This window comes from Acanthaster planci, linkage group LG01, assembly GCF_054643075.1.
Source record: "Acanthaster planci isolate LZ-2023a linkage group LG01, COTS_SCS, whole genome shotgun sequence".
NCBI classification, from domain to species: Eukaryota; Metazoa; Echinodermata; class Asteroidea; order Valvatida; family Acanthasteridae; genus Acanthaster; species Acanthaster planci.
Window position 1 is genome coordinate 8,258,023 of NC_141777.1, and position 25,784 is coordinate 8,283,806.

A 25,784-nucleotide genomic window follows, 5' to 3' on the forward strand; every position below is an offset into this window, starting at 1 on the left:
AATTAGTTATGTCATGATGCTTTGTTTTTCTTTTTATTTTTGAAGTTTCTGCAATCGAGCAGGGCAAGATCATGAAGACGTTTTGAAGTCTGTATATCTGAAGTTTTCTTAATTACTTGATGCCTGTATTATAATTTGGGACTTTAAACCCATGACGTCGACTGGGAAGTAGAGACAGATATGGGGGTAAACAACAACAACAAAGCCTCCGCAAAGTAAAAAAAAATGATAAAAGCTTTCTGTATACATGCAATTTCTGGGTAATAAGTACGAGTGGTTTCGACTTTTCCTCTCAATTAAATTATACGATTTGACCTGAAACATTAAACCTGTAGGTAAAAAAGGCCAGTGGAGGTCGAAAAGAAAATCAATCAATTAATGTGACCAGTAAAGTGTATGTAACACATGGAATTTATTTCGTTCTCCTCAATGCTTTGTCCCTTGTCTTAAAGTTCTTCAGCATTGTTCATCACGATGCCAAATAATTACAAGTTATATTACAAAATAGAAAACAACCAAGAAAACTACCAGACATTTTAATAAAACCTGCATCCAAAAATGCCATTTCTCATCTTTATCAAAACAGAAAATAAAAGCCAAAAAAATTCTCAATATTTTACATTTACAGAAGACATATCGTAATTTTTTTGAAACATTAAACTCAAGGTGTTTTAATAACGAAAATGTACATAAATATTGTTTATTGCAATAACTGTCAAAAGTTCTTTCTGCTTGAAATACATGTCTACACAAAAACAGTCGTGCTAATTAGCGTGAACGAGCATCATCAACACGATTAGCGTCAACAAAACGTCAGCAACCTGAAAATTCTTTCTTAAGTTTCAAAAGAAGTGCCATTATACTTGGGTGCATCTCCTACAATATTAGAAAAGGGCGAATTCACATCCAGATTCCCGCAGGAAAACAAAATGGCAAAGAATGGAGGCTGCCATCTCTTTTTCCCTCATATGTCGGACAACTTGACCGTTGCCAACTCGACTATGGAAAACTCGACCACTGAGACACCTCGACCATGTGAGATGTTTACATTACGTTGTATTTATATGCTTGGCCAGCTGGTCAGTTCGTTTGGCATTGTCTGCATTGTGTGACGTTGCAACTCTACTTGGACATAGCACGGGGTGGCATTCGCTCTTTGCACGTTGCCGCCATTGGCATGCAGAGCCTCGAACTGGCAACTTGCACAATTATGTCAGAATCGCCTTGTCCAATCGCATGGTATAAGAACTAAGGCAGCACGCGCAAAATTGCATAAACGTACACAGGAATCTCTGAACGGGCTATTTATTGTGTAAAGCTACCAGATTGAGACTTCCATATGATGCAAGATATGGGGCAGAGAGACCCCCCCCTGCCTTTGTGTTGGTCATTGTTTGATCGGAATCTCAGGAATTCTTTACAGACTTCTAGGGCGGATGTGTTGGGTAACAATAGTCTAGAGTGTGTATAGGGATTGGACATGGGGGGTACCCATCGGCCCCAATTTAATGTAGGAACAAATACAGTCTTGACTGGTTGTGCAACGACTGTGAATAAATTTGTGTCGGGGAATTTCTCCATATTTTTTGAAGGAGGTTTAAGGAAATCAAAACAGCCCATTCCAACAAATTAAGCACAAAACATTTCTACAGTTATTTAGCCATGTTTTAGTCCATACTTTCGTCCCTAAGTCTCATGCCAATGTTTGAATTCCGAGCACCATAAGACAAGTTTTAAAGAAACCTTTCCAGAAAACTTGATACATTCATTTGAATGTAATTTAATCATACTTTCTGGGGACCATATTGCTGTCAACTAGTTCCAACTGACCGGTTTTTGAGCAACTGAGTTACTGAGACCACTTGTTTTTCTCCATTCCATTCAAGTTTCAGGAAACTGGGACGTGGTGTAAAATAAAGTATGCACAACTTCATTTCTCTGTACAAGACGACTGGCAACCCTGAAAATGAACTTTTCCTAGAATAAAAATGATATTTATATCTATTTAATTGGGTTCAATTGATTTTATGAATGTCTATTGCAGTATCAATAAATAATTTAATATCTTTATGATCAGTAGTAATACTATTGTTACGGGATATATCATTGCGTATACAGTCATTCTGACGCATACACTTAAATATATGTAGGAGGATATAACCCAAATCTTTACACGAGTCTAAACACTACCTTCCCAATTCACCATAATCCAACACCTGGTTTGGATTGATTTTGCTGGATTAGGGACTGTGCATGGGGATGACGCCTTGTTACTGAGTGGATCAAAAGTGGCATTGATTCATTGCAGCAATGCTGAGGGGGAAGTTTGGGTTGGTGACCAGGAGGGTCACCTTCCTGGTCACCGATGTGACCAGGAAGGGGCGTGGCTCCTAGTCAATGGTGGGGGGGTTAACATCACCCAAGCTATTATTAGGTCCTTTATCATCATTGCTAGAAATTTTTTCCCAGAATTCTCTCCAATCTGGTAAACCAATGCCACATTCTCTGTCCTTTCAAGAGGCATCAAACCCCATGCAAAGTAACAGTGGTAGGGCTCCACCTGCATCAATCCTGCAAGATCTTCAACTACCACGCAATGGATTTTGAAGGATCTGGGAGGGCTGCTGTTAATGACTGGTAAAGACAGTCCAAACTTCTCTACTGGACAAGATGATACCTTCACCCAACCCTATATTGGTACCTCTTTTTTGGGCAATTTGTACGAGTTTTTCAGGCACTGAAACTGTATCAGTCATACCTTCACAGCATGACTTAATGAACTTCAAAAGACACCATATGGCCACGTGAAATGTGGCACGAATACCAAAAATAATAAATGACACTAAACTGAACGAACAAACAAAATTATCAATCAAATCCCTGCTGTCTCTAGTTTTTCTTGAAGGCAATAAAACAATTAGCAACTTCTGCATTGCTTGTCTGATTGGTATTGTCACTATGGCAACTGTTTGCTGGAAACTTTACACTGAAACTTCTCAAGTATTGAACAAAAGCAACTGAAACAAGGCGGCGGCAGACAGCCATTAAAGTGCTCCGGGCACATGCAGCGAGACGGTCAGTCTTCTGTGATAAGGCTCTTATAATGAATTCAATTAGATGGTCTGTGCACCAGTCTCGTAGTCGCGACCATCACAAGACCAGACACAAGACTTTTCACAAGACAAATCAAGAGTTACAGTGTGAATAATGGCAAAGGAATGTAGTTCATCTGAACAGCTTGTGACCTAAATTCAGACCGGAAATCTGGTGCTGGTCTTGTGATAGTCTTAAGAAGTCTCAACTATAATACTGCTGTGCACAAGCACCCCTCAGTAAAGACACAGACAGAGGCTGGGTGGTAATCCAATATCAGTGGTACCCTGTGCCCATATAAATAACACTACAGATTTGTCAAACTGTGCATCATCCAAGGCAGATGCACGCAAACAAGCATATATAATGGATCCTTCTTTGGTATAGGGCTTGTTTCACAAACTGCCAGGCCACAGAGTTCAGTTTCTCATTTTGAATGCATAAAAAGGTAACTCCTTTCAGAAAAAACATACATATCTAGTGTACTATCTTTCTGAGCAAAAAGTGGGACAAAAACACTCGGATGCTACTTTTGCTGGGTTCTGAAACGTGTGTTGTTAATTTAATGCAACCTCCTAAACGTGTCAGACTTTTAGGACTGGCCTGCAATGTTTACATGACTGACCTGGTTTCTTTTCTTGCACTTTCTCTGTAGATGAGAGTTCAGTTGTCCCTTTAATTTCTGTACCTCGGCTCTTTCAAAATCACTGTACAGATCCTCCACGTGGCCAATGATATGTTCGTCAATCTGTATTTAAAGAAGACAAGGAAATAAAAACCAAGAAAAATATATAGCTATAAATATATAGTGAACTGTAATTTTTCCGAGAGCATGGGGGGAGGGTGACAGCTGTCAATTCAAACGGTAGCGACGGCTGGTCTGTTTTCACCTTCTTTTGGGGGATCCACATGAATAAACTAGAGTTTTTATGTGAGTGGATATTGAGGTTTACACACAGGCCTTCTGAATGCATTTGTAATTAATACTGTACTGTTCAAAAAGTGCTCTTTTCATTGTGTTTAACCAAAAAGGTTGTCGGGCAATTTCCACGGAAACAAGAGGAGTACAGACCTTGTTTGCATAGTTGTCATCTTTGATCTTATTCCCTGAATCTGTTTCATAAATTGCAAACAGTTGATTTGGATGAAACCAGACTATTTTATGCTTGTGTGCATTCCAAGTCTTTCTTCCAATATATTTTTTCAAATCTGGCATTAAAACTAAGGTTTTAATCACAAATTTGAAACTCTTCGTCTTAGTAGATAGGTACATGTACGTTATACTAATTTGTCGTGAATTTCATTTGTTTGCTTTCATTTCTACTTGCAAATTTCACAAATAAAGAGTAACCACGCTTTCTATTTTAATATGGCCAACTAGCCAACAAGTCTATGACGTTGTACAAGCAACCTGAGAAAATTTACTGCTGGGACCCTTCAATTTTAGCACCCAACTTTAAATACACCTGACAGGAATCATAGCAAAGTCAGGTAATGGAGGTAATCAGTACTTCACCCACTGCTTGAACACTTGCAGACAGAATTACTTTGGGATGAAAACTTCAACTCTCGACAAAGGCAACAGATACCCGCCAATATTGATATGCAGCCAAATGCCACAAATGCTGATTCTTTGGAGTCATACATCCTCCGGCACAAAGTGGTGAAAAGCAATCACAGTAATTTCTGACAAATTTATGCTGTAGTTTTTAATAATCTGTGTTTCATTTAATAGTACCTGATGCAGTTTATTTCTGGTGGGAAAGAGTGTTGCTACACAAGACAGAAATCAGCAAAAATACATCAAACACAATTTGAGATGGCTGTGTCACTGTCCAATTTGGTTTATCGGGGCCTACCTGACGTTTCTTCAAGTTGGCAAACACCACTCCGCAGGTGCCCCAACAACACTGCTTGCTGAGGCTCTGCCGAACGTGAAAGTCGCGCAGGTGATTAAACATCTTGGAATGGCTAGACTTTTGAGTGGTGCAACTTATCCACTGTAACCACAAACCAAACAAAAATGGATTGAGAATAAAATGCAAACTTCTATAAACTGATCAAACAGTGGATGGTTAATTCTCGCTCTCACAGCAGTGTGCAAAAGTTTTTTTTCATATATGGGGCATTTATTCGTAGAGATGCACGCTAATCTCCTATTTGTTCGGTACACACTCTAAGTCTGTGGCAATGGACCATGTGTTCAACTTGGGCACTGTACACGACCCGTTGTTTGGGCAGCAACTAACTTCATTGAAGGCACCACGGGGTATTGAAAATTATGGGGTTGGTTACGATGACCTCAGTGAGTCTTTATTTGTGGCATTTGGCTGTATGTCTATAGTTGGCCATTCCATCTTGCCTTTTTTTACAAGTTGCAATTTTTCGGCTGGGGGGGGTTAAAACTGAACTGGTTGGCCTTGCCTTTCACTAACACTTGACCTTGTGCCGTCTTCCCAGACAGGATTTGCTTTCTGTTGGTACTTCAAAGCTTATGACATGCATCTGATAAAACAGAGAACCCCAGATTTTAGAGTGGCATGCTTTTTTGCCATTTCCAATTGAATTTCCCTGTCATCAACAGAGGCTTTACGTGGTGGCCATCTTGCAGGGCAGTTATCTTCTTCCACAGGGAAATTTCCTGCGCATACCCTGCAAGATGGCAGCCATGCAAACCCTCTATACAAACTGCCCGAGCCTTCAAAACCCCAACTTACTTGACACTTTACTCGGGCCTGTGTCGACTTTTTCTTTTTCTTGGATTTCTCTGAAGGCTGTGTAGGAATGGCCTGTACTGTGCCATCGGAACACCCAATGTAAACCTACATTCACAAAAGCAAAAAAACCCTTGACGTTAGGAAACATGTCAGAACAGACCTAAAGTTTCAGCTTGGTGCGGACAAATCTGGCAGAACGAAAAAAGAACCATAACTGACTGTATCACCTGGAGTCACAGAGGACTCATAAATGTACGTCAAGTGCCTCTTCCCCATCAATTTGCTGTGGCTACCCAAAATCTTTTCAAGTCTCAAACTCTGTCAGAACACATGTGACACAAGCACGAGCGTGGTTCTTCTGCACCAGTGGTGTCTCCTTTTGCTCAGTGTTGTAGTCGAGTCCGTCACAAGTCCTCTCACAAGACTAGTCATAAGTAGCAGGGTAAATAATGGCAAAAGGGGTCCTTTTGCCGGAGTTCACTTTGAAACGATTGCGGCTTGGCTTAAGAACGAATGACTTGTCAGGGACTTAAGGAACTTGTGCTGGACTTGACTGCAATACCGCTGAAGTGTAGCCTCTACCAAATGAACACCAAAAACTGAAAAATGGGCATGATCTCTCGGTTTATCCTCAAATTGGCAGTGTTTCCCTGTGGTTCTGAATTTATACCCTGACTTGAACATTCCAGCATCTGTTTGATTTCTAAATCAGTTTGTGTATAAAACCTGGAAATTAAAAAAAAGGAAAAACCAAATAAGTTCAATGTTTCAGACTTACGGTCTTGCGATGAAGCGCCATGCAACAGATCTTCTGAGGAAAGGATGCAATCATTCTTCCAGCGTCAACCTTCTGTTCAAAAACAAAAGAGGTAAGACCTGCATTATCAGTGTCTTCTCGTCACGATGCCATTATGATGCCGCGCCAATCTTCTCACACAGCATGCAATGCTCCAGGCAAATGCCAAGTTTTATTTCCATCGGACTTGAGATATTGGCCGGCAAAAAATTCGACTTTACAGGTAAGTCGCATGACTCAAAACGACATCGTCAGGTCATTGCTATTCTGGGGATCATAACTAATATGAGGTCTGTCTTTGGGGAGTTTGATGAAGATGCCCCCTGAGTGAGTGACCAAGGCACTGTACAGTTAAGACTATGTGCAAAATCGATGAGATATTGGAGAGGATATTAACCCTCCTTTGGTTTTTATGGCACAAATGTGCACAAATGCCCACAGTCACTGGTGAGCATGTAGTTTCTATATGGAACTCAAACATGCACAGGTTCAGTGTGTACACAGTAGGTTGTCAGCACAAAATGACCCAGGGTCTTTTGTGCAGTCCTCTTCACTGCATTTGGTTTACTGCACAATTACGCACATGAAACAGTGAAGCAAAGTTGTTGGGCAGCACAAAAGTGCAATCTGATATTCCTGTGAGGGACTGTTGGTACAGTGCACAACACAACACAGCTGTGCTTCTTTGAGGTGTTTACCGAGTGACCCAAAGAGTGACTTCAGCGTAGGAGGGTTAATAGCGAAAGGAAAAAATCAGAACAAACACGAGGGAAGCAATTAAATGTCCCTAACAATTCATTCAAACAAGGCTTGAACTTCAAAGCAACTGAAAATAAAAATAATAGGCGGCCTTTAATTTAGGATGTATTACAAACGGGTCTCTTACAACATTCGTTCTCTAGCAGCTGATAGCTGGCTGGATAGTTCTTCCTTAGGTTCCTAATAATTTGGAGGTCTAAATGCTGACTTCCTTCTGTTCTGTTTCCTTTCTCTTTTTTAACACTTTAAAACCAGTGTGAAAGTACAGATTGGTGATTCTATTCATTTCTGTCTCAACTTAGCCAGGCTATGTTCATAATGGGATTAAAGAGCTATGGCTATGTCTGCCGTCATCATGTGACAACGCACCTGTAACTGGCAAAGATCTGGACCTAGTCGCAGCAGCACAATATGAACCTGGCCTTACCTCTGGGTCAGAGACGTGTACATGTATCTTCCCCTCCGCACACACGGTGATAATGCTTCCCCCACACCGGTGCAGGCCAGTGACAGGGCTGTCCAGACGAATAGTCTGGACGTGTTGGCTGCTCTGGTATTGAAAAGATAAGCAGTAATTCAGAGGGGAATTTCCGAATAGGTGGGTTTATCTTGTGAAAACCCTCTCTCCATATCCTAAGGCCCCTCCCTTCCCCCATTCCATAAATAGACATAGCATGTAATGCTGTCTAGATGTACTTGCACTTAGAAATACCTATCTACAAGTTTGAAATGCATTCCTTCACTTGTCTTAAGTAAATTATGACTGAACACACGAAGGCAAAAAATTAGAAGCACGTGTTATTAGAACGATGGCAGTGGGCAAATGATTAATGGATGCTTGGCCCGCCCTTTGCAAATGTAATTCACCAAGTGCTGTGAGCTTCAAGCTTTCAAGTACATTGTATGTTTGAGTTTGTACGTAGGTTTGCGTCTTTACCCAAGCAAGAGAGTGTATATTTCCCCTAAAGTTTTTGAGAAGCACTCGGCATGCAGTGCTTGATAAATTAACTTCAAGAATTACAGGAGGTGCTGTAAATGCAAACCTACCCTCAAATCGTGAACCATGACAGTTTTGTCAGCAGACCCACTGTACAGGAGATGTTTCAGCATCTTACAAGAGAAATAGGAAGGGAAAATAAAATAAAAAGTACTTTGACAGGGTTCTTAGGATATTTGTCGAGTCCACGATTTTCGAAATTTCACTAAATGTGTATTGAGTGCAACACTCACCAAACACTACAAACCCATTTACTGGAGCAGTCTTCCCCTACCTGAGGTTGGCAAAACTATGGCGGGCTTCAGTAGTCCTCAATCCTCCGACGGTTGAAGGATTGAGGACTGTCAGAGTTGACGCAACAAATGCCTGTTACACCCTACGTACCACCATGCACAGAACTACTCCATTGTGCCCATGTAGACTTCGCAGGAGTTTCCCGTTTGTGGCACTGTGCACGCCGATGGTCCAATCCTCGTAGCCAATCAGAAGCCCTCTGTTCACCCTGCACCACAGGTGGGGCACCAGTCTGGTTGGGACCATCGCTTCAATCTTGCACTCTGGCTTGCATGTCAGATTCTTCTCCATGCGCCATCTCTGGGATTTAATGACAATTTTGAAGCCCGATTTCACAATGGCTGTGCTTTCATGTTGGCGGGGGGGGGGTAGTCAAATGGCCTTTACCTTTATCCCCTTCAAGGTTTTACGAGGCACCTACCCTTGCCAGTGGCAGATTTGGCATTAAAAATACAAAAAGAGGGACAACCAACATTTATGAAAGGGGGGGGGCAGTACACAGATGAATTCAAACGTATGAGTAGGGCAAATTTTATCGATTTTATATTTTAAGTAACTAAATAAAAAGTTGGGTGCAAAAGAAAAAAGGATAAAAGCAAAAAGGTACTCCCTTAAAAAAAAATTGGGGGTTTTTTTTTGGGGGGGGGAGGAGGACGGCTTCGCCTTTCAACGTTTGGAATATTGATTGCCACGTCCAAAAGAGGTATTGACTACGGCTAACAGTAACACACAAGTCTATGGGAAGTGGCCACAGTCACAAGGCAGTTGCCTCCAAAGGCCCATGTCTTACCCTGGAATGCAGTCAAGAACGTTTGGGCACAGGGCAAAGATTATATAGCACAAGACACCTTCCACATCTACAGGCCTCAGAATTGAACCCGCAAAAAATGAACAAATGCCCGGTAACTCGGACAGCAACGGCAGTTTAATGTGTGAAAGGATATCCCGTCAGATCAAATTCTGCAATTGCATATGACACGTGTGGTCGATTCCACTTCACTTCATGTCAAATATCCCACATTCTATTGCACCAGGTGAACAACAAATCATGCCACACTTCACGACAGTTAATACGCTTTACACAAGTCCGCACCCAGCGTAACAACGTATAGCGTAACTTACTTGATCATTTTAGGCAGCACATTTATTGCTGAACAAATCGAAAAAGGAAGAATTTTACTCACTAATCATGTTTGGTACAAATAATCGTTGCTCAACTTCACAAGGATTACACAACTGTAAAGCTTACGTGTTGGAAGTCATAAAAAACACCTGATTAGCTGTGCAAGTACTTTGAGATTTTCTGCCTGGTTTCAATGAAGAAAAGATAACAACTTTTACAAGTGGCAGTTTGAGCTAATTTAACCCTAATCCTCTACGGTGTAAAATCGTATTGAAATTGCAGGATTTGGGACTGTTAGGATTAACCCTAACCTTCCTGATTCCTCTAAAATCCTTTGGGTGGTTTTGGAGGATTTGAGAGGATTGAGGAGGGTCCCTAGCAAAAAGGGCCTAGGGAGTTAGGGTTAATGAATGTTTAGATTACCATAATATTGAAAAGGAACAGCTAGGATCGTCCTTGTCCAACATGTCCAAGATGTTTGACACAATTATAACGTTACACAGCTAAGCAACTTTCATGGAACTGACTGGAAGTACATTGTGCAGCTACCCTACAAATTTGTGGCATGAGGCTTAGGCATGGTGCAAAGTTAAGCCATGTTTTGGGAAATCAGCAGCTGATAAAACTTACAACTAGCCAAGTACACATTAAATAAACAAGTGCTGAAAATAAATTAAATGACCCTCACCAGTAAATCAATGACGTCAACGGTGCCGTTGGCCAGCCCCGCAAACAACCACTCGCCCTGAACTGCAAGGCACGTCACCCGACTCTCACAGAAAAAGGAGGTTTCACGGGTCATCGTCTGAAAAGTGGAGGAAGTTTCATACACGCTTGGTAAAATTCAAGCCAGTAGTTTTTACTTTTCCATGACAAAGGTGAAACACAGGAAGTCATCAGGTAGTGAAAGCTAAGCTTACATACACTGGCCATGTGCAAACTAGAAGAGGTTACCCAGGAAATAAGAGAGAAAAAAACCCTGGATTCACACTTCACTTCACAGAGTGATTCCACCTTAAATTGGCTTAAGACTATGTTACATTCAGTCATTGTTTGTTTTTGCTCTTTTGCAGCACATCTGAACAGAGAATAAATGGGAAAAGCCTTGTTACGAGACAGCATTCTTGTACAGTTCAAGGGATAAATTTTACACCCAAACTGGAAATGTATCTGTTAATATTTCAGTTAGTTTTGAACTGTTTGCGGACAATAGAAGGCACATTTAACATCCTTTTTTGGTTTGTAAGATACACAAAGCTTCGCTTCAAGTTAGCTTGCGGTGCAATATGCAATATTGTCTAGCTACATGTATAAATAACAGGCAATAAATATACCAAAGGTTTACAGTAATAGAACAAGAACTGACACATGTTTAAATGCACGTTCAAAAAGTGAGAGCAGTGAGATTTTTAAAGGTCTAATTTCAACGAAGATATGCGTCACCAAAAGGGAGAGGGGGAGTAAATCTGAGTTTCTGGTTAGCCAGAATAAGGATGCATAAATGAATTACACAGCAATGACTAAAAACTTGACGTTTGTGATCTGATTTAAATTCACGTCGGCAAGTCATGTCTGTACATGAGGACTGTGAAAAAAAATTGTTGGCCATAAGATGCCCTGACAATACACAGATCCATTAAGCCCTGCCCCATTGTTTTCTAACCAATCACAGCTGTGATTTACGTCCGACATACATACACAAAATGTCCGACATGCACGCACACACATATGATACGCACGGCTGGAACACGTAGTGTGGCATTGGAAAAGAGCACGTGCTAAATGCACAAATGCGCAATGGGTTCATTACTAGAGGCACATAGTAGCCATCTGACCCCCCCCCAAAAAAAATTCACACTCAAGCAGCAAGGATAACGTTCTGGATTCCTCATGATGCAAAGATGGCACTGGACACCAAATGATATTCAATGAGTGTATGACACACCTCTGTGTTGTACACACGGATGCTGCGATCACTAGAGCCTGTACACAGGTACTTGGCGGTCCACATGGCCAGGCAAGTCACCTCCTTGGTGTGGTCGCTGAAGACCTTCTTACACCTGAAATCCTGGCATGGAATGAACATGGAGAATTTCAAGCCAAAACATAAAATCTTTCCGGAATATCACGCAAATACACTTCACGTCCTCTTCTTACATTCATGGGCAACTATAAATGCGCTGTATGAGATTAATCTGAGGACCAATTTCCTTAAAAATGTGTACGTAAAAAGGACCTTTTCATATGAGAGAGATTTCTGAACAGAAGATGTACACTTCTGATCCCACTACTAAACCAATCCAAATCCAACCTTGGATCGGATCATGGTTGGATCAGATTGAATGTGGTTCAACTATTTCCTAGGAGGTAGTTTAGTTAGATTTGGGTCGGAGCTGTCGGAGTGGGATGACCCTTCTAGTCAAATCCAGCCCCCTTTTTTATTCACAATACCCAACGATGAAGCAAAAATGATCAAATTTGGAATTCACATCCAAAGAAGGGAGCGGTTTCACAACTTTATGAGAAAAATAGCATCAATTCTCCTCTCCAGAAATCTCCCCAAGATATCTTTGTCTGGGCTCTGACTTTTTTGCTAGCAAAACAATAAAAGAAAGTGCTCAGAAACACCAATACCCCATCACCATGACTGTTCATACCTGTACATGTATATACTTACATGTACATGTACGTACACACATACTTGTTACGGGATTACGGGGACTATACAGTCTCCATGGGGATGAAAATGAGTATCCCAAACAGCTTTGCTGACGAGCATAGTTCTCCAGAATCTGTCTACAGGCAAAACAATTCGATTTCAAATTCACCATTTTTCTTTCACAATCCAGAATTTTTCCAGATATTCACAGAAGTGCCTTACGTCGATACCGTAGACCCTTGCCGTGTGGTCTGCACCTGCGGTGTACAGCCTCTGCTTAGAAACGCACAGCAGCATCCCCAACACGGCGCCATCGTGGTTGGGAAACACACCGCACGGGGGCCAGGTGCGGGCTTGGGTGGGCCTTGCATTGGTCGGCTTGGGCCCCTGGACCACTGTGACTGATGAGTGAGATGGGTTCGCTTGTCTGTGGGCGGAGGGTCGAGGATGGCAAGTAAAGCAGAACAGAGAGAAAGCACTGAAAGCAGCACTGAAAGAATCACTACGCTAACCCGCTCCCCCGAAAACACCTGATTCAGCAGCACAGCATTTGAACAAGTGCACTTGACAATGAACCTTATTCACTAGTTGGCCTCACTGAAACTGAAGATGTTAACTTGTCATTTTGGTAACTTGACAGCATCAATGAAAGAAACAACATGAATTTCACGACAAATACATACCCATCTACTCTGATGAATCATTTATCATTTGTGATATAACATAAATTAATGTTTTGAGCCAGAATTTGAAAATAAAATTGAACAGAGGCTCATGCTAATCCTAAACTACCATAGTCTTAAGTCAAATGTGAACAATTTGGAAAGCAGAGTTGGGGAACGGGATCAAAAAGGCTTCCTCTTTCACATTGTCTGTTGCATTTTCTATACTGCATGAGTTCTGGACATAACAGCCATCATAGATTAATTTGTTTGTTCTTATTGCAGGTAATATTGTGAAAAATTGTCTTCTTTTTCAAATTCTGACATTTTCCTATCAAAGCAAAGAAAGGACTTGGTACTTTGAACACCATTAAATCTTTCTCAGCCATAGTTTAAATGTTTACATTGAAATTTACCATCTTGTGCTTCTATGACTAAATATGTTTCTGCGACTATAATTTGCTAGACAGGTGCAAACACTTGTTGCAATTAATCAGCCAATATTAGGCAAATACTTGCTCACCTCATTTTCGTCAAACTTGTATTCCGAGCTTCAAAATCATCGCTGTCTGATGAAATCTCAAACACCTCAAAATCAACATGCTTGGTAGTGCTTTGTGTCTTTGCTCTTAACGCGCCTCGCCCCAGTCTACTCTCCGGTATGATGAAAGGACGGGTTACCTTTGGCGGCTTAAGGGACGCTTCTCGATCTGCAAATTTCTGAGCTTTTTGGTCCTTGGTAGTTTTGCTGCTCAGTAGTGAGTCAATCTTGTGTGGCTTCACTTCGGTTGCCCACCTCCTGTTGGGGGACGTTTCTTCCAGGAGAGCCAGGGAGAAACCTGTCGACACAGAGTTGGTGTCTTGTGGTGGATTCAAGGGTGAAGCATTGCTTGGAGTGACATGAGTTTCCCGGGTGGAATTGGCCTCAGCCCAAGTCGCTGGTGACAGTCCGACACTGTCAGTTTTGCCCAGATTTTGCCTGTTAGACACTTTGGCAATTTTTGCCTTTGTGGTGATGAGTGCATCTGCATCCTGAGTCGTCAGCTTTCTCTTACGAGAATTGGCAGCCTTCTTACGGCCTTCTCCTGCTGCATTCTTTGCAACCTTGGCCTGTGTCCAACTCTTGCCAATCCCCGGTCGGTGGTTCACTGGACCATTGCTGTGCTTCTCCAGACCAGACTGGGATACTGACCCGCTGAGGCTACTTGGCTCGCGAGAGGGTTCACCCGACACAGCAAGACCTGGAGGTTTGCTGATCGGAAATGGCTCCACAACTGACAAGCTCGGTACCGCCCCTTCACGAGATGAAGAGTGAGCTGCGTTTTCCAGCGACAGAAAGGCAGTTGAAGTAGAAGCTAGAGAGTTTCTGCAAGGGTCTTGCTCAATGCACGCTGGATGGACTGCTAAAGAGTGTGGGGCTGGTAAGGATGGTCCTGGGGCAGCTTCCCAGAGAAGCTGCAGGCGTCTCGTTCTGATACCTAATGCATCGGCTGAAATCTGTTCAAAAGAGAGCACGTCAAGAGATCATTCAGAGGTATTTCAGACATACTCAGCAATTCCAGCTCACAGAAGCAACAGACAAGAAGCCTCGAAAGGTACAAATACACCGAACTTGTCCAAACTAAATATTCCCAAGAACTTGCAGGCATGCTCTCACCTTATTTTTCTGATCCTTCAGTTTCTTGAACAGCAGCTGCTTCTTCCGGATGAGCTCCTTGATGGTCTTCATGCGCTTGTCCACTGTGCCAAGCTCTTTATGAAGCAGCTCCTCCTGGAGAGACAGCTCCAGCAGGGCTTCTTGAAGATCCTTCCCTCCAGCTGGGGTCCTTTTCAGAGGTGATTTCAGAGGGAGTTTCCCTTGTGCCGGCCCCTTCCTTGGAGGTGCTGTCTGCGGACAAACGGGTGTCATTTCCGAACCGCTTAGGACTCCAACTGGCTGTGATTTTACAAGAATTAAAAGAATGCATTGTAGGTATCGACAACTAAGATACTGTCTACCTGAAAACAGGCCACAGCTATCCTGATATGCCAACCTTTGCTCAGTTTTGCTACCAGTTTAATCTCATGTTTTAAATGTCAAACAAAAACAAGACTGTACCACCTGCACGTGGTATGCGTGGCCCAGCCACGGCCTTTGTGACTGATTTTATCCTTCAAAGTTTGCCATATAGACTGCCCAGTGTATAAGCCGCAGAGATATTTTTAGTGTGAGAATCAATGCATAAGCCACAGCTTATATTCTGAAAATTATGCTACTCTACAAAAAATTTCGTTTTGTTCTAACAATCAAGTCATCTTTCTCATTTCCAGTGCTGGTCAAATTACACATAGCTAAGAAGCGTTCTCATCCTTTTTAACACATTTAATGCAACAATAAGTCTGACAGTTAATAAAAAAACATGCATATTGAGAGGTAGATTGGCTACCCAGAAACTAATATACAATGAATTTATCTTTCGGCGAAAATTAACACGAGAGAAAATAAGAGGCATTTTGTGTCCACATGTACAGCACACAGTATCGTATTACAGCATCAAACTGAATGATGGAAGAAAAAACAGTAAAACTTACCATTCCCAACTGTAGATCTGGGACTGCTATCATGCTGATGGTCCCTCCTTGGCCAGCATCTGTACTAACGGGTTCCCCTGCCTCCGTCGATGCATTCAGTGTTGACAATCCTGGTACTGGCAAGGAAGGATTCGTGGCTGCAGTGGAGTTGAGGATTTCCTCTGAGTTAACAGCGCCGCTCTCGCTCTGTTCGACTGACTGTACCCATGATGCATTGTGCTGGTCAGTGACAGTTGCTATGGAGATGGGGATCATTTCGTGAGGTGCTCCCTGACTGATTTCATTGGTGTTGGTGTTTGGCTCGGTTTTGATGGTCACATCCACGATCAGAGAAGAGGAGCACTCTGGACCATTTGGTTTAGCTTGTGTTTTGCCACTGTCCCTGTGTTCAACTGTCAGTTTGTCTCTGACGTCTTCTGCTTCCGGAGGAGTTGCTATGGTGTTGGAGGCAGAGACTTGTGACTGTACAGTCCCAGCAAAATTGTCGTTTTCACACGCCAACGTTGATGAGGTTGTAAGCTGATTTTCTTTAGATGATACGGTGGACTGGATGGATGCCAAAATGGCTTCTTTGGAGTCCATGAGTTCCAAACCTTGAGTCCAGTCATGAGTTGTTCCATCAATGCTGTCAGTGTTTGGTTCAGTTTTGATGGTCACGTCCATGATCGGAGCAGAAGAGTACTCAGGGCCACTTGGTTTACCTTGTGTTTTGGCACTCCCACTGTGTTCCACTGTGGCTTTGTCTTGGACCACTGCTGCTTCAGATGGTGGCTTCAGTAAAGAAGGCCAAGCAGGAAGAGCTGCTAGGGTGTTAGAGGCAAACATATCTGACTGTGTAACCTCGTTAAAATTCACGTTTTCATGCACCAATGTAGATGAGGTTGTGAGTGGATTTTCTTTCTCTTTGGATACAGTGGACTGGATCGATGCCAGAGCAGCTTCTTTAGAGTCCACGAATTCAAAACCCAAAGCCCAGTTATTAGGCGTTTCAGCACTGACTTTGTTGCTTCCACTGTTTGGCTCAGTTCTGAGGGTAACATCCTGAAATGGAACGGTGGACGTCTCTGAGCTATTTGATTTGCCTTTTGTTGAAGCTTTTCCTCTGTACTCCAACATCATTTGATTTTTAACGGCTTCAGCTGAAGCACCTTCTTCTTGTCTATGCAAAGGGGACTGAGTTGAAGATCTGGCTGAGATGCCAGACGTAGTTTTAAGTGACTTTGAAGCCTTATTAGAAGCTACATGTACATCATCGTGTCTTGTTACATGAACCTGTTGTGATGAGGTAGACTGAATGAGTGCCTGAACTGCTGCTTTTGAATCAGAACATTCAGGATCTGTTGTTGATGGCATTGAGGGTTTCTGATCAAGTGTTCCAGTAATGCTGCCATTCTGTGTCTTCTTGTTGTCTGGGAGGAGCTGCTCCTGACGAGCTGAGGTGCTGCTTGTTGAAGCATCTTCAGAGAGCAGAGGCTTCAACTGCCCTGTCTGCAGCAAAGATTCGAGGAACTGCAGCGACAAATGGACCTCCTGTGGCTGTTGACTGGCAAATCTGGCCCTCTCACTACCCTTCTTGGAGGCCTGCACCAGACGCTGGAGCTCCTCAACCTGCTGCAGCTTCCGATGCTGGGACTTGGGTGAGTCCAGGAGCTTCATCAGCAGCTGCTGCACCATCCTGTCGGGGGAGTCCACCACCTTGGCCTGGTGGTGCTCGCCGGCGTGGAGTCGGCTGCGGGCGGTGGCCAGGTTGGGACGGGGCGTGGACCCTTGGCTTTTGGCCAGCAATTTGGTCAATTCCCGCTGCAGGCTTGGCGGCAGCTGGATCCTGGTGACACTGGCTTCTTCGTCAAAGCTTTCCGTGGGATATGATGCAGGCTGTTCGCTGACAGCAGCAGGACCACTGCTAGACAAATTACTAATTGACTCCTTACCAAAGGGATCAGAGTCTGTTCTAGGGAGCTTCAGTCTAGTCACCTCAGGAGGAGATTTCAGGACAGTGGAGGTACTTGGCAATGAATCAGACCTCTGTAGAGTGATTGGATTTTTGCTGGTTTCTTTCTTTTTAATAATTGAATATGCAGCAGCTCCTTTGAGACACTCATCTTGGTCCTCAGCAGAGCTGTTGTCTCCTTTGTCAGATGCCTCCTCCTGTCCCGGTTTGTCTCTCTGTGGATGGCAACTTGCTGAAATGTCCCATTCCCTCTTAGCTGAGAAAGCAGTAGCTGACTTACTCTCAACAGATATTTTGGTTGTAGTTTGATCTGATGGAGCGAGTTGGTCTGGTTTGGAGCACAATGCCATTGTTTCAGTACCTGCATCGGCTGGTTTACTGGAGGCAGGTTGACCATCTCCATGGCAACTAGCTGCATGGGACTGTCTAGAGCCTGAGGAAGCAGTTTTAGCAACAGGTTTTGAATTGTGGTTCAATGAAGGCTTTGCCGAAGGCTGCTCTCTGCTCATACTAGTGTTGGGGTTTGACTTGGCTTCTAATTCCGTCTTGTTTTTGCTGGATACATTTTGGCTTTTCAATTTAATGACCAACTTACTCCTGGCAGCAGACTTCTGTTCTGCAAGGTGCTTTCCTGGCAACTCTGGACCTCTTTGGGTTATGCGTGACACTGTATTCTCAGAGTTATTGGGCCTGCTCGACAAGTAATTAACACTGTCGTGGGAGAACTGATGACTGCTCATGGGGGTCCACGTTCTATTTCCACAGTAAATGTTGTTTCGACCATTCCCGCAGTTCCACTGCCGGGCCGAGGAGAGTTTGAAACTCTGGTGAATGTTGGAGTCGTCAACGTAGTTGTCTCCCCACAGGCTGAAACGGCTGAACTTCTGTGGTGATTGTACTGGCCAACGTGACCACGAATGTGGATGGTTGGGGACAAGTTCATTACATGAGCCTGAAAAAGACCATAGCTGATTGTGTATGTTGAAACTCAATGAAAATAAGACCCCCCTCTAAAAATTGAAGATGGCTAGAGCTACAGCATCCTAGTCGAAACGTCGAATTAACACTCAATTCTTTTCAGAACCCCATCATCTCTTCTTGAAGAGATAGATCCCAGGGTGTATCATTACATCTACAAATACTTGCTGTACCATGCCCCCCCCCAGGTCGATTCCCATAAAAGCCAGGTATTGGCCTACCGAAGGGTAAGCTGAACTACATGATGCCTGGAAAATGGCTATTTTGTTCAAAACTGCTCCTGTCCCATTTAAACAAATTCCAAACAAATGAATATCCAAGAGAAGAAAAGGTCAGTTCCATCATTTTTGTTAATGTCACCCATCACAGTTTTATTGATGCAAAGGGCTTATGTATAAACAACGGGCCCCAATCCATACTCAAAAAAGTTTCTTTGTTTGGAATACAACCATTGTACTCTTGGCAAAGAAATTCCAAATGCAGGCATTTAAAGATTTTTTTTACAAACATACAAGACAAAAATGGGGGTAGAAGTTGAGGCCTTCACCCCCCCCCCTCTGTGGTACTGAATTTGTCTTTATTATTGTAGTTGAGATCAATTGCATGTAAAAACCATCACAAGGCCTCCAGTCCCAATGCAAGTCACAAGCTATTGAAATGAACAGCAGCAAGAAAGCATTCCTTTGTCACTGTTCACCAATTACTTCTGTGGTCTTGGTCCTGTGTCTGGTCTTGTGATTATGGGATGGTTTCCATCACAAACACTGTTTGACAATGTTAAGGCTCCCTCATTTCCCACACCATCTGTCACCCATCTTGTGTTCAGTCCATCACAAGTTCTCTCACAAGTTCCTTCACAAGTCCAGTCACAAGTCCATATGCAGCAAAGGTATGAGACGGAGAGAACCCCCCCTTCTTTGTGGGGAATTCCTTTCAGACATCTTGGGGGGATGTGTTAAGTAACAATAGTCTGGAATGTGTATAGGGATTGGACATGTTGGGGGGGTACCCCTCGGTCTCATTTCTTGCTGGGTATACACAAGTCCTTTCACAAAGCTAGTCACAAGTAACAGGGTGAACAAAGGCAAAGGAATGCTTTTGTCACAGCTCATTGAAATAGCTTGTGAATTGGTTGTAAGACTAAATGACTTATGATGGACTCGAATACAACACTGTCACTCTAAAATGTCGTCAGTGGTGGTGGAATAATCAAGCCACGTAATCCCAACCCGTTCTACCTTTTATGAATGACTGTGAAACACACAGTGAATCTAGACAACTTGAAAGCAATGATTTATGGATGAAAAACCAACCTGTAGGGTTATGATTCCCTTGGTGTCTACTGCCCGGTGCATCTGTAGGCTGTGGTTCATTCTTTTTGCTAGAAATAAAAGAGAATGAAGAAATAAGACATAGTGCTGCTCCAAATATAAAGAGTTCCTCCATAATTGTCAGACATGAACTTCGGATGAAGCTCAAATATGACAATATTATGGCCAGACAGCAGAAAGTGTGCGACACAGCCTGAGACATTACAGATGCAGGCCTGGAGAAATTGTTTCGGATTCATTTTAACCCTTCTTGCGCTGATCAGAGAGCTTCTATATAAATTCTGAGGAATACGCAGAATTGGCCAACCTGGGACTGAGCAGAGAAGTGACTTAAATCCAGCTGAAAAGTTGATTTGTTAGTTATCGTAACATTTCGCACAGGTATGTTGGTTTTCAGGTCGGGAGTTTTCACTCCTCAAGGACCACTGAAATTTCCCCCAAGGTATATGTACTTGCTCGAAAAATCCAACTGCCAATTCATGGGGTCATTAGAGCGATGACAAGAGCAATGGATGTAATGGTCGGCAATTTTAGACCTGTCTCACGATTGGCCTATGTTTTGATGAGATCACACTTTGTTTACAATTATGCTCTTCCATGGAACTTCAAATCTGCTGTCCCCTCCTGGCTCACATAAGAAAGCTTGAAGTGTGACATCATCAGTACATAGGAATAATGAGGGAAAATTGTCACTGGTTGAAAGGCTTGTCCCCCAAACGAGCTCTTTCACTTGGTTTTTACCTTTGCCTCGACGAATTTGCAGCCACTTCCAGCTGTTTTTGCTTCTTGCGCTTATCAACTGCGTCTCTGTGTGTCAAGCTAATGAGGTGCTTGGCATAATCTGACAGCGAGTCGCTCCTGGATCGGCACAAACAGCAAACGTGAGTCTTGCCGCTGCAGAGGGAAAGCAAGGACAGACGTACACTGCATCAACGACCATATTGTAGGCTCAATCAAGGTACTTTCTGGCATTTTTATTTCACATAGATCCCTTGAGCAACTCCTGTGTTGTGTAAGTAAAACCTCTGCAGCTTTCAAAGTCTGTGACGTGATGACTGACTTATCTTGTCCTTGATTTATTAAAAGGGGTACAGTCTGTTGCACTGTCCTTACACGAGGTCAGTACCTACAAGTGCATTGCAGTGTGACGAGAATGCGACTCCAAGTGGCAAGCTAACCTTGATGCCTACAAAGGGAGCACTCACTGTAGGAGGAGATTTCGAAATAAAAATGTTGCAAATCATGTGTATGATGTGGCTATTTAATCTGCAGACAGTGCAATTCAGAGCCAACACATGTATACCCAAATCCAGGCCAGTAATCTTGTTTATTAATGCTCTCCCATGCACCTCAAACTTATGGAGGATCCACACTATTCTGACCATTACAAAAGGTGATTTCAGCACATAATGGCATCTTTTTCACCTGTTTCAGAACAGTTCATAATAGGGTGAGTTTCATTTCCATCCATCTTCTAATAAAAAGAACAGATAAGAGGGGGCATGATGGATAAGATATATGTAGTCATTATTCCTTTGGGGTTTTCCTCCCACCTCTGAAACTGTAACTGCTTCTCACTGTCTCCTCTCAACAGGTTTCTTCAGGCTTGCGAGCTACAGTGCCTAGGGCGCTTTTGAGGAATCCTCGGTGTCATTACTAGAAATACTTCGTAATAATATTGAAATCAAATCCATCATTTAACAGCTACATGTACGTACAGGGAAGCTGAACTTCTCAGCTCAGTTCAAGGGTGAAGCTACTGACCCTTGGGCCAGAACCTTGTTTTCACACAAACCTGCCGTATCGAACTTCCAGCTGTTTGTGGTGGATCATGGACCAGAAGTGCTCCTCAAACTGGGTCCAGGTGCCGTAGTCCAAATTGCACACTTGGCACAGGAAGCCCTCGCCGCTCACGGGGGCCCCGCTCATCGTAGCTTCAGTCATGCTGGATGGCAAGATCTAACCGTCCAGTCTTTGCCACTTGGATCTTGATCTGAGGGAGGCATAAATGGAAATGGCTTAATTACCAGAAACCACTGGAATATTAATTATACATGAAAAACAGAAAATAAAAAGGACTATTGACACTGGCAAATGAGTTGAGCATTTTCCTTCAATTCCCATGTTTTTGATCATTTCTGTGGCTTTACAAAGGTGTCACATATGGAGGACGTTTTTCTGTCAGGATTTTAGTATTTTTCGGTATTCAATATTTTGTGGTGAAGGGTAACACCCTGACAATGCGTAGCATATTCACAACATTACTGGAAAGTTGTTATTTGGACATCAGCTAATAATGGTCTTTGGACAATATGGCAACCTGTATTTCTAACTAATATTTATAAACTAAATAAATTAGTGGGCCTGAAGTTTTGATCATACAAGAATCAGCAGCCACATTTTGAGAATTATTGCTGGAACAGCTGTAGTAGACGACATTGAAATCTAATGTTCTTAATACACAAATTTAACCACATTAAATTACATATAGAAGGCTACAGTAATATTGTCCACACGATGCTTTGCCCGTCTTTGCAGCAATGCTGTACAAAACATTGTCATGTGAACTGTTTGTTTGCCTAAACTTGGTTTCTTGTTGCTAATCTTGTGCAATGACTGGTCAATTTGAAGTCTGCACAAAACAAAGGTCTCCATGTTGAACTGCACATGGCTATGACACTGTCAAAAGAGGCCGAGTATTTTCATGATCTCAGGACAGGACTTGGTCCAATCACTTGAATTACGGGGGCTCCTTGTTCTGCTTCTCCAAGCTTGGGGAGGCAGCGTGTGCATGGTGAGAAGCCCAATAAATCAAGGGTTACTGTATATTTCAGGGGTGAGATTGACCAATGATAGAAATAGCTGAAAGCAGTTGAAAAAAGGCATAAAGAAGCTGAATTGTGAAAATCTCCTTTACTTTAGTAAACAACCAGTAAGGAAAAAAAGCTGAAATATAAAACTGAAAAAGCCGAAATCAGCTAAAAAGCTGAGAAATCTCACCCCTGACTTGCTGTCCCTTCCCCTACTTTAAAAATTGGTCCACCAACATTGCCTAGAACTATGGGGTAAAAACACCTCAAAGTTTGCACTTTTTACACCTGTTCCCCCTTCGAAGTACAATGACGATGACACTAAACACCATGCGCGTGATGCCTAATGGTCTCACGGATAGACCAATATCTACAATCAAATGTGAATTCAACTCTCAAACTTGCCAAGCAGTATTACATGTTGTGTTACATTCCTGTTTATACAGTTAGCAAATGTGTAATGCTGTTCAGTCCATGTGGGGTTAGCTCAGGTCGAAAATTGTCTTGATTGCATGAACGTTTAGCATTGGCATGCATGCATCTACACGTACTGTACATGTACAATACATGTATAGCCATTCCACTCAAGACAAATTTTGGGGCTGACATACATGTAGGCTGACAGGGTTGAAAACTGGCAACGATTCACACATGGAAACTTTTAACCTCACCCAAACCCTGCGTCAACCCCGAGAACTGACCTCAACACGGGCTGAACTCAACCCCGCTCTAGACCGTGCATGGCTGAGATTTTTCATCCCAGGTTGAAAGTCGTTCATGCTCATTCCTGGGTTGAACTCACCCTGATACGTACATGTATTCGACAAGCATGGCATGCATGGCAAGCCTTGTAATAAAAAGTTCAGTTTGCACAAACATAACAAAAGTGTGCGAAACAAGGCTGGGTTGAATGTGGGGTTGAACAGTCCAATTTTAACCCTAACCCTACACAATACTACAAATTACTAGTTGTAGTAAAATGTAGTATTCAGCCCTGTCGCTTGTAAAGAAGACATGACTTTATTGTTCTGTGAAGCCGTAAGTTACAATAGATAAGACAATGTACCATACAGTGCTGTGGCACTATTAATGCATGGCTTTATTATTCTCTGTACAATAGTAGAAGTAACCTAGCCAGAAGTAGTAATTTATAGCCCTAGGTCCTTCAGGCTCTACTTAGTCTTTTGTAGTACTGAGTAGTGTAAGCCAAACAATATGCTTGGCGGTTAGGGTTAAACCCAGGGCGGCAGTGAAGCTAGGTTTACACTACATGTATGTTCCTGGCGGCCACGGCAATCAAGTTTGCCTGAAACGTAGTGCGCCTTGGGATTTTGGCAATTTTTTTCTCCATAGTCAAGTTTTATTAGATCCTGCTAATTATTCTCATGGTCTATTTTACTGCCCATACAAATCATGCTCGGATTACGTAATAAGCCATTGTAAAGTCCGCACATTTCTAATGGTGGTAGACAGGGCTATTGAAGTTGTCTTCAATTGATTTCTCGAAAGTAGTTTTTTGTCATGTTGCATGAAGTTGCCCTGCCTGTTTCGGCTTTCCTACTCCCTCCCAGACCGTGCTCGCTGTATCAAACCCAGAGGAGAACGCAACGCACTGCATCGCACCGGGCCTGTAAACCGTCGCACATCTGGACGCTCCATGATTGAAGTGAAGAAATGGCTATTGTACACCCTAGCTTACCATGAGAACCATGACAAAAGTGAATAGCAACCGTGACAAAATACCTGCTAAATGAGGTAGAACGTGACTAAACTTGAAAGGACCATGAGATGTCGGGGAATCCACATGCTTCCAGTCCCATGTACTGTTGCTTTTTGTTGCATTCACCACGTTTTACTACAGCCTAGGCCTACTATACCCCAAGAACTGTGGGGTCCGACGTCCGCTCCTCTCCCATGAAGAGAAGCGGACGTCGGACCCCACAGTTCTGAGGGTAGGTCTACTACATGTAGATTTCTCATCCACACCGTGACTGCCGTGGTAAAATTTTTGACAGTTTAAAAATCTGGCCCGGCATCCACAGTAATCACGGACTGTCACGTTTGCCCATCCCATCCCCCTGCATTGTCTCACGTCCATACCGTTTTGTCCACGGTGGCCAGAAACGTGATTGCCGTGGCCGCCTGGAACATAGTGTAAACGTAGCTTCATGGGTTCACCCAGGGTTCAATTCAACCCGGGTTGAGCGGCTGCGGTGTGAAAATCTAAACCAGTGACATGGTCTGACATAAGGGTTATTGATTATTATTATTATATATTTCTGGTAATGACACTAAGGATCCTCAAAAGCGCCCTAGGCACAGTAGCTCGCAAGCCTGAAAAAACCTGTAGAGAGGAGACAGTGAGAAGCTGTTACAGTTTTTAGAGGTGGGAGGAAAACCCTAAAGGAATATTCTGGGTAATACCCACAGAATCAGGTACAGGCTGAAAACACAATCCACATGTGGACTAAGCCGGGATTCGAACCCAGGCCGCAGAGGTGGAAGGCGAGAAAAGAACCATTACGCCAACCTGACTCCCCTGATGTCGTTAGTGTGTATAACATTAACACTAGCTGATGATTAACAGATTAGGTACACATTATAGGCTATGTGTACCCCAGAAATGTGGGATTCAACGTCCGCCCCGATACCACGAACGGACCCCACAGTTCTGGGGGTAGGCCTAGGCTACGTCACGTGCAGCTAGCTGCGTTCACATTTTTGTGAAGTAGGCCTACTTCGCTTGGTGACAGGTGCTTTCAGATACCGCTGACAGCTAAATTGCAGTAATTCGTGTATGACGCAAACATCTTTTTAAAACTCGTAGAATTATATGAGAAACTAAAGTCTTTACCCATGCCAAGCTCCAACGCTTGCTTAGTACGGAGTACCTGCGCTACAGTGAGGTTGCACGGATCGGACGCGGACCTTGCATGCTCTACGTTTACGGTATACTGTGTAACAACTTTAGATTTTGTCATTTTAATGTTGGTATATTCAGAGGAACCAGTCTAGGCATCGCCAGTTATGCAGAACAATAAGG

The 25,784-nt window shown here is 43.0% G+C and overlaps 1 protein-coding gene across 3 annotated transcripts; it reads right to left on the reverse strand.

The window, feature by feature from the left end:
- Positions 1-393: 393 nt before the first annotated feature.
- Positions 394-25,745, reverse strand: LOC110979253 (uncharacterized). 3 transcript variants are annotated; one of them, XM_087145396.1, is made up of 17 exons: positions 25,596-25,743; positions 21,727-21,924; positions 20,673-20,825; positions 19,914-19,981; positions 15,672-18,574; positions 14,758-14,988; positions 13,624-14,597; positions 12,661-12,865; positions 11,725-11,847; positions 10,468-10,584; positions 8,747-8,956; positions 8,413-8,475; positions 7,793-7,915; positions 6,589-6,660; positions 5,811-5,915; positions 4,953-5,093; positions 394-3,841 (listed from the first exon to the last, which is right to left on the reverse strand). In XM_087145396.1, the coding sequence occupies exons 2-17, from the start codon at positions 21,873-21,875 to the stop codon at positions 3,686-3,688; spliced, it is 5,793 nt and encodes a 1,930-aa protein (XP_087001522.1). In that variant the 5' UTR covers positions 21,876-21,924; positions 25,596-25,743; the 3' UTR covers positions 394-3,685. The 3 variants fall into 3 exon arrangements, with proteins under 3 accessions (XP_087001522.1, XP_022090569.2, XP_087001578.1); XM_022234877.2 differs by having other exon boundaries at positions 14,758-15,036; positions 25,596-25,742; XM_087145452.1 differs by lacking the exon at positions 4,953-5,093 and having other exon boundaries at positions 14,758-15,036; positions 25,596-25,745.
- Between the last annotated feature and the right edge of the window lie 39 nt (positions 25,746-25,784).

Bases quoted from the DNA above. Each gene is read 5' to 3' on its own strand.
- LOC110979253 (XM_022234877.2), bottom strand. From the start codon at position 21,875: ATGACTGAAGCTACGATGAGCGGGGCCCCCGTGAGCGGCGAGGGCTTC. The intron at 18,575-19,913 runs GTTGGTTTTTCA...GGTCTTTTTCAG, and splicing joins AGGGAATCATAACCCTACAG to GCTCATGTAATGAACTTGTC. The intron at 3,842-4,952 runs GTAGGCCCCGAT...CTTTAAATACAG, and splicing joins CCAACTTGAAGAAACGTCAG to ATTGACGAACATATCATTGG.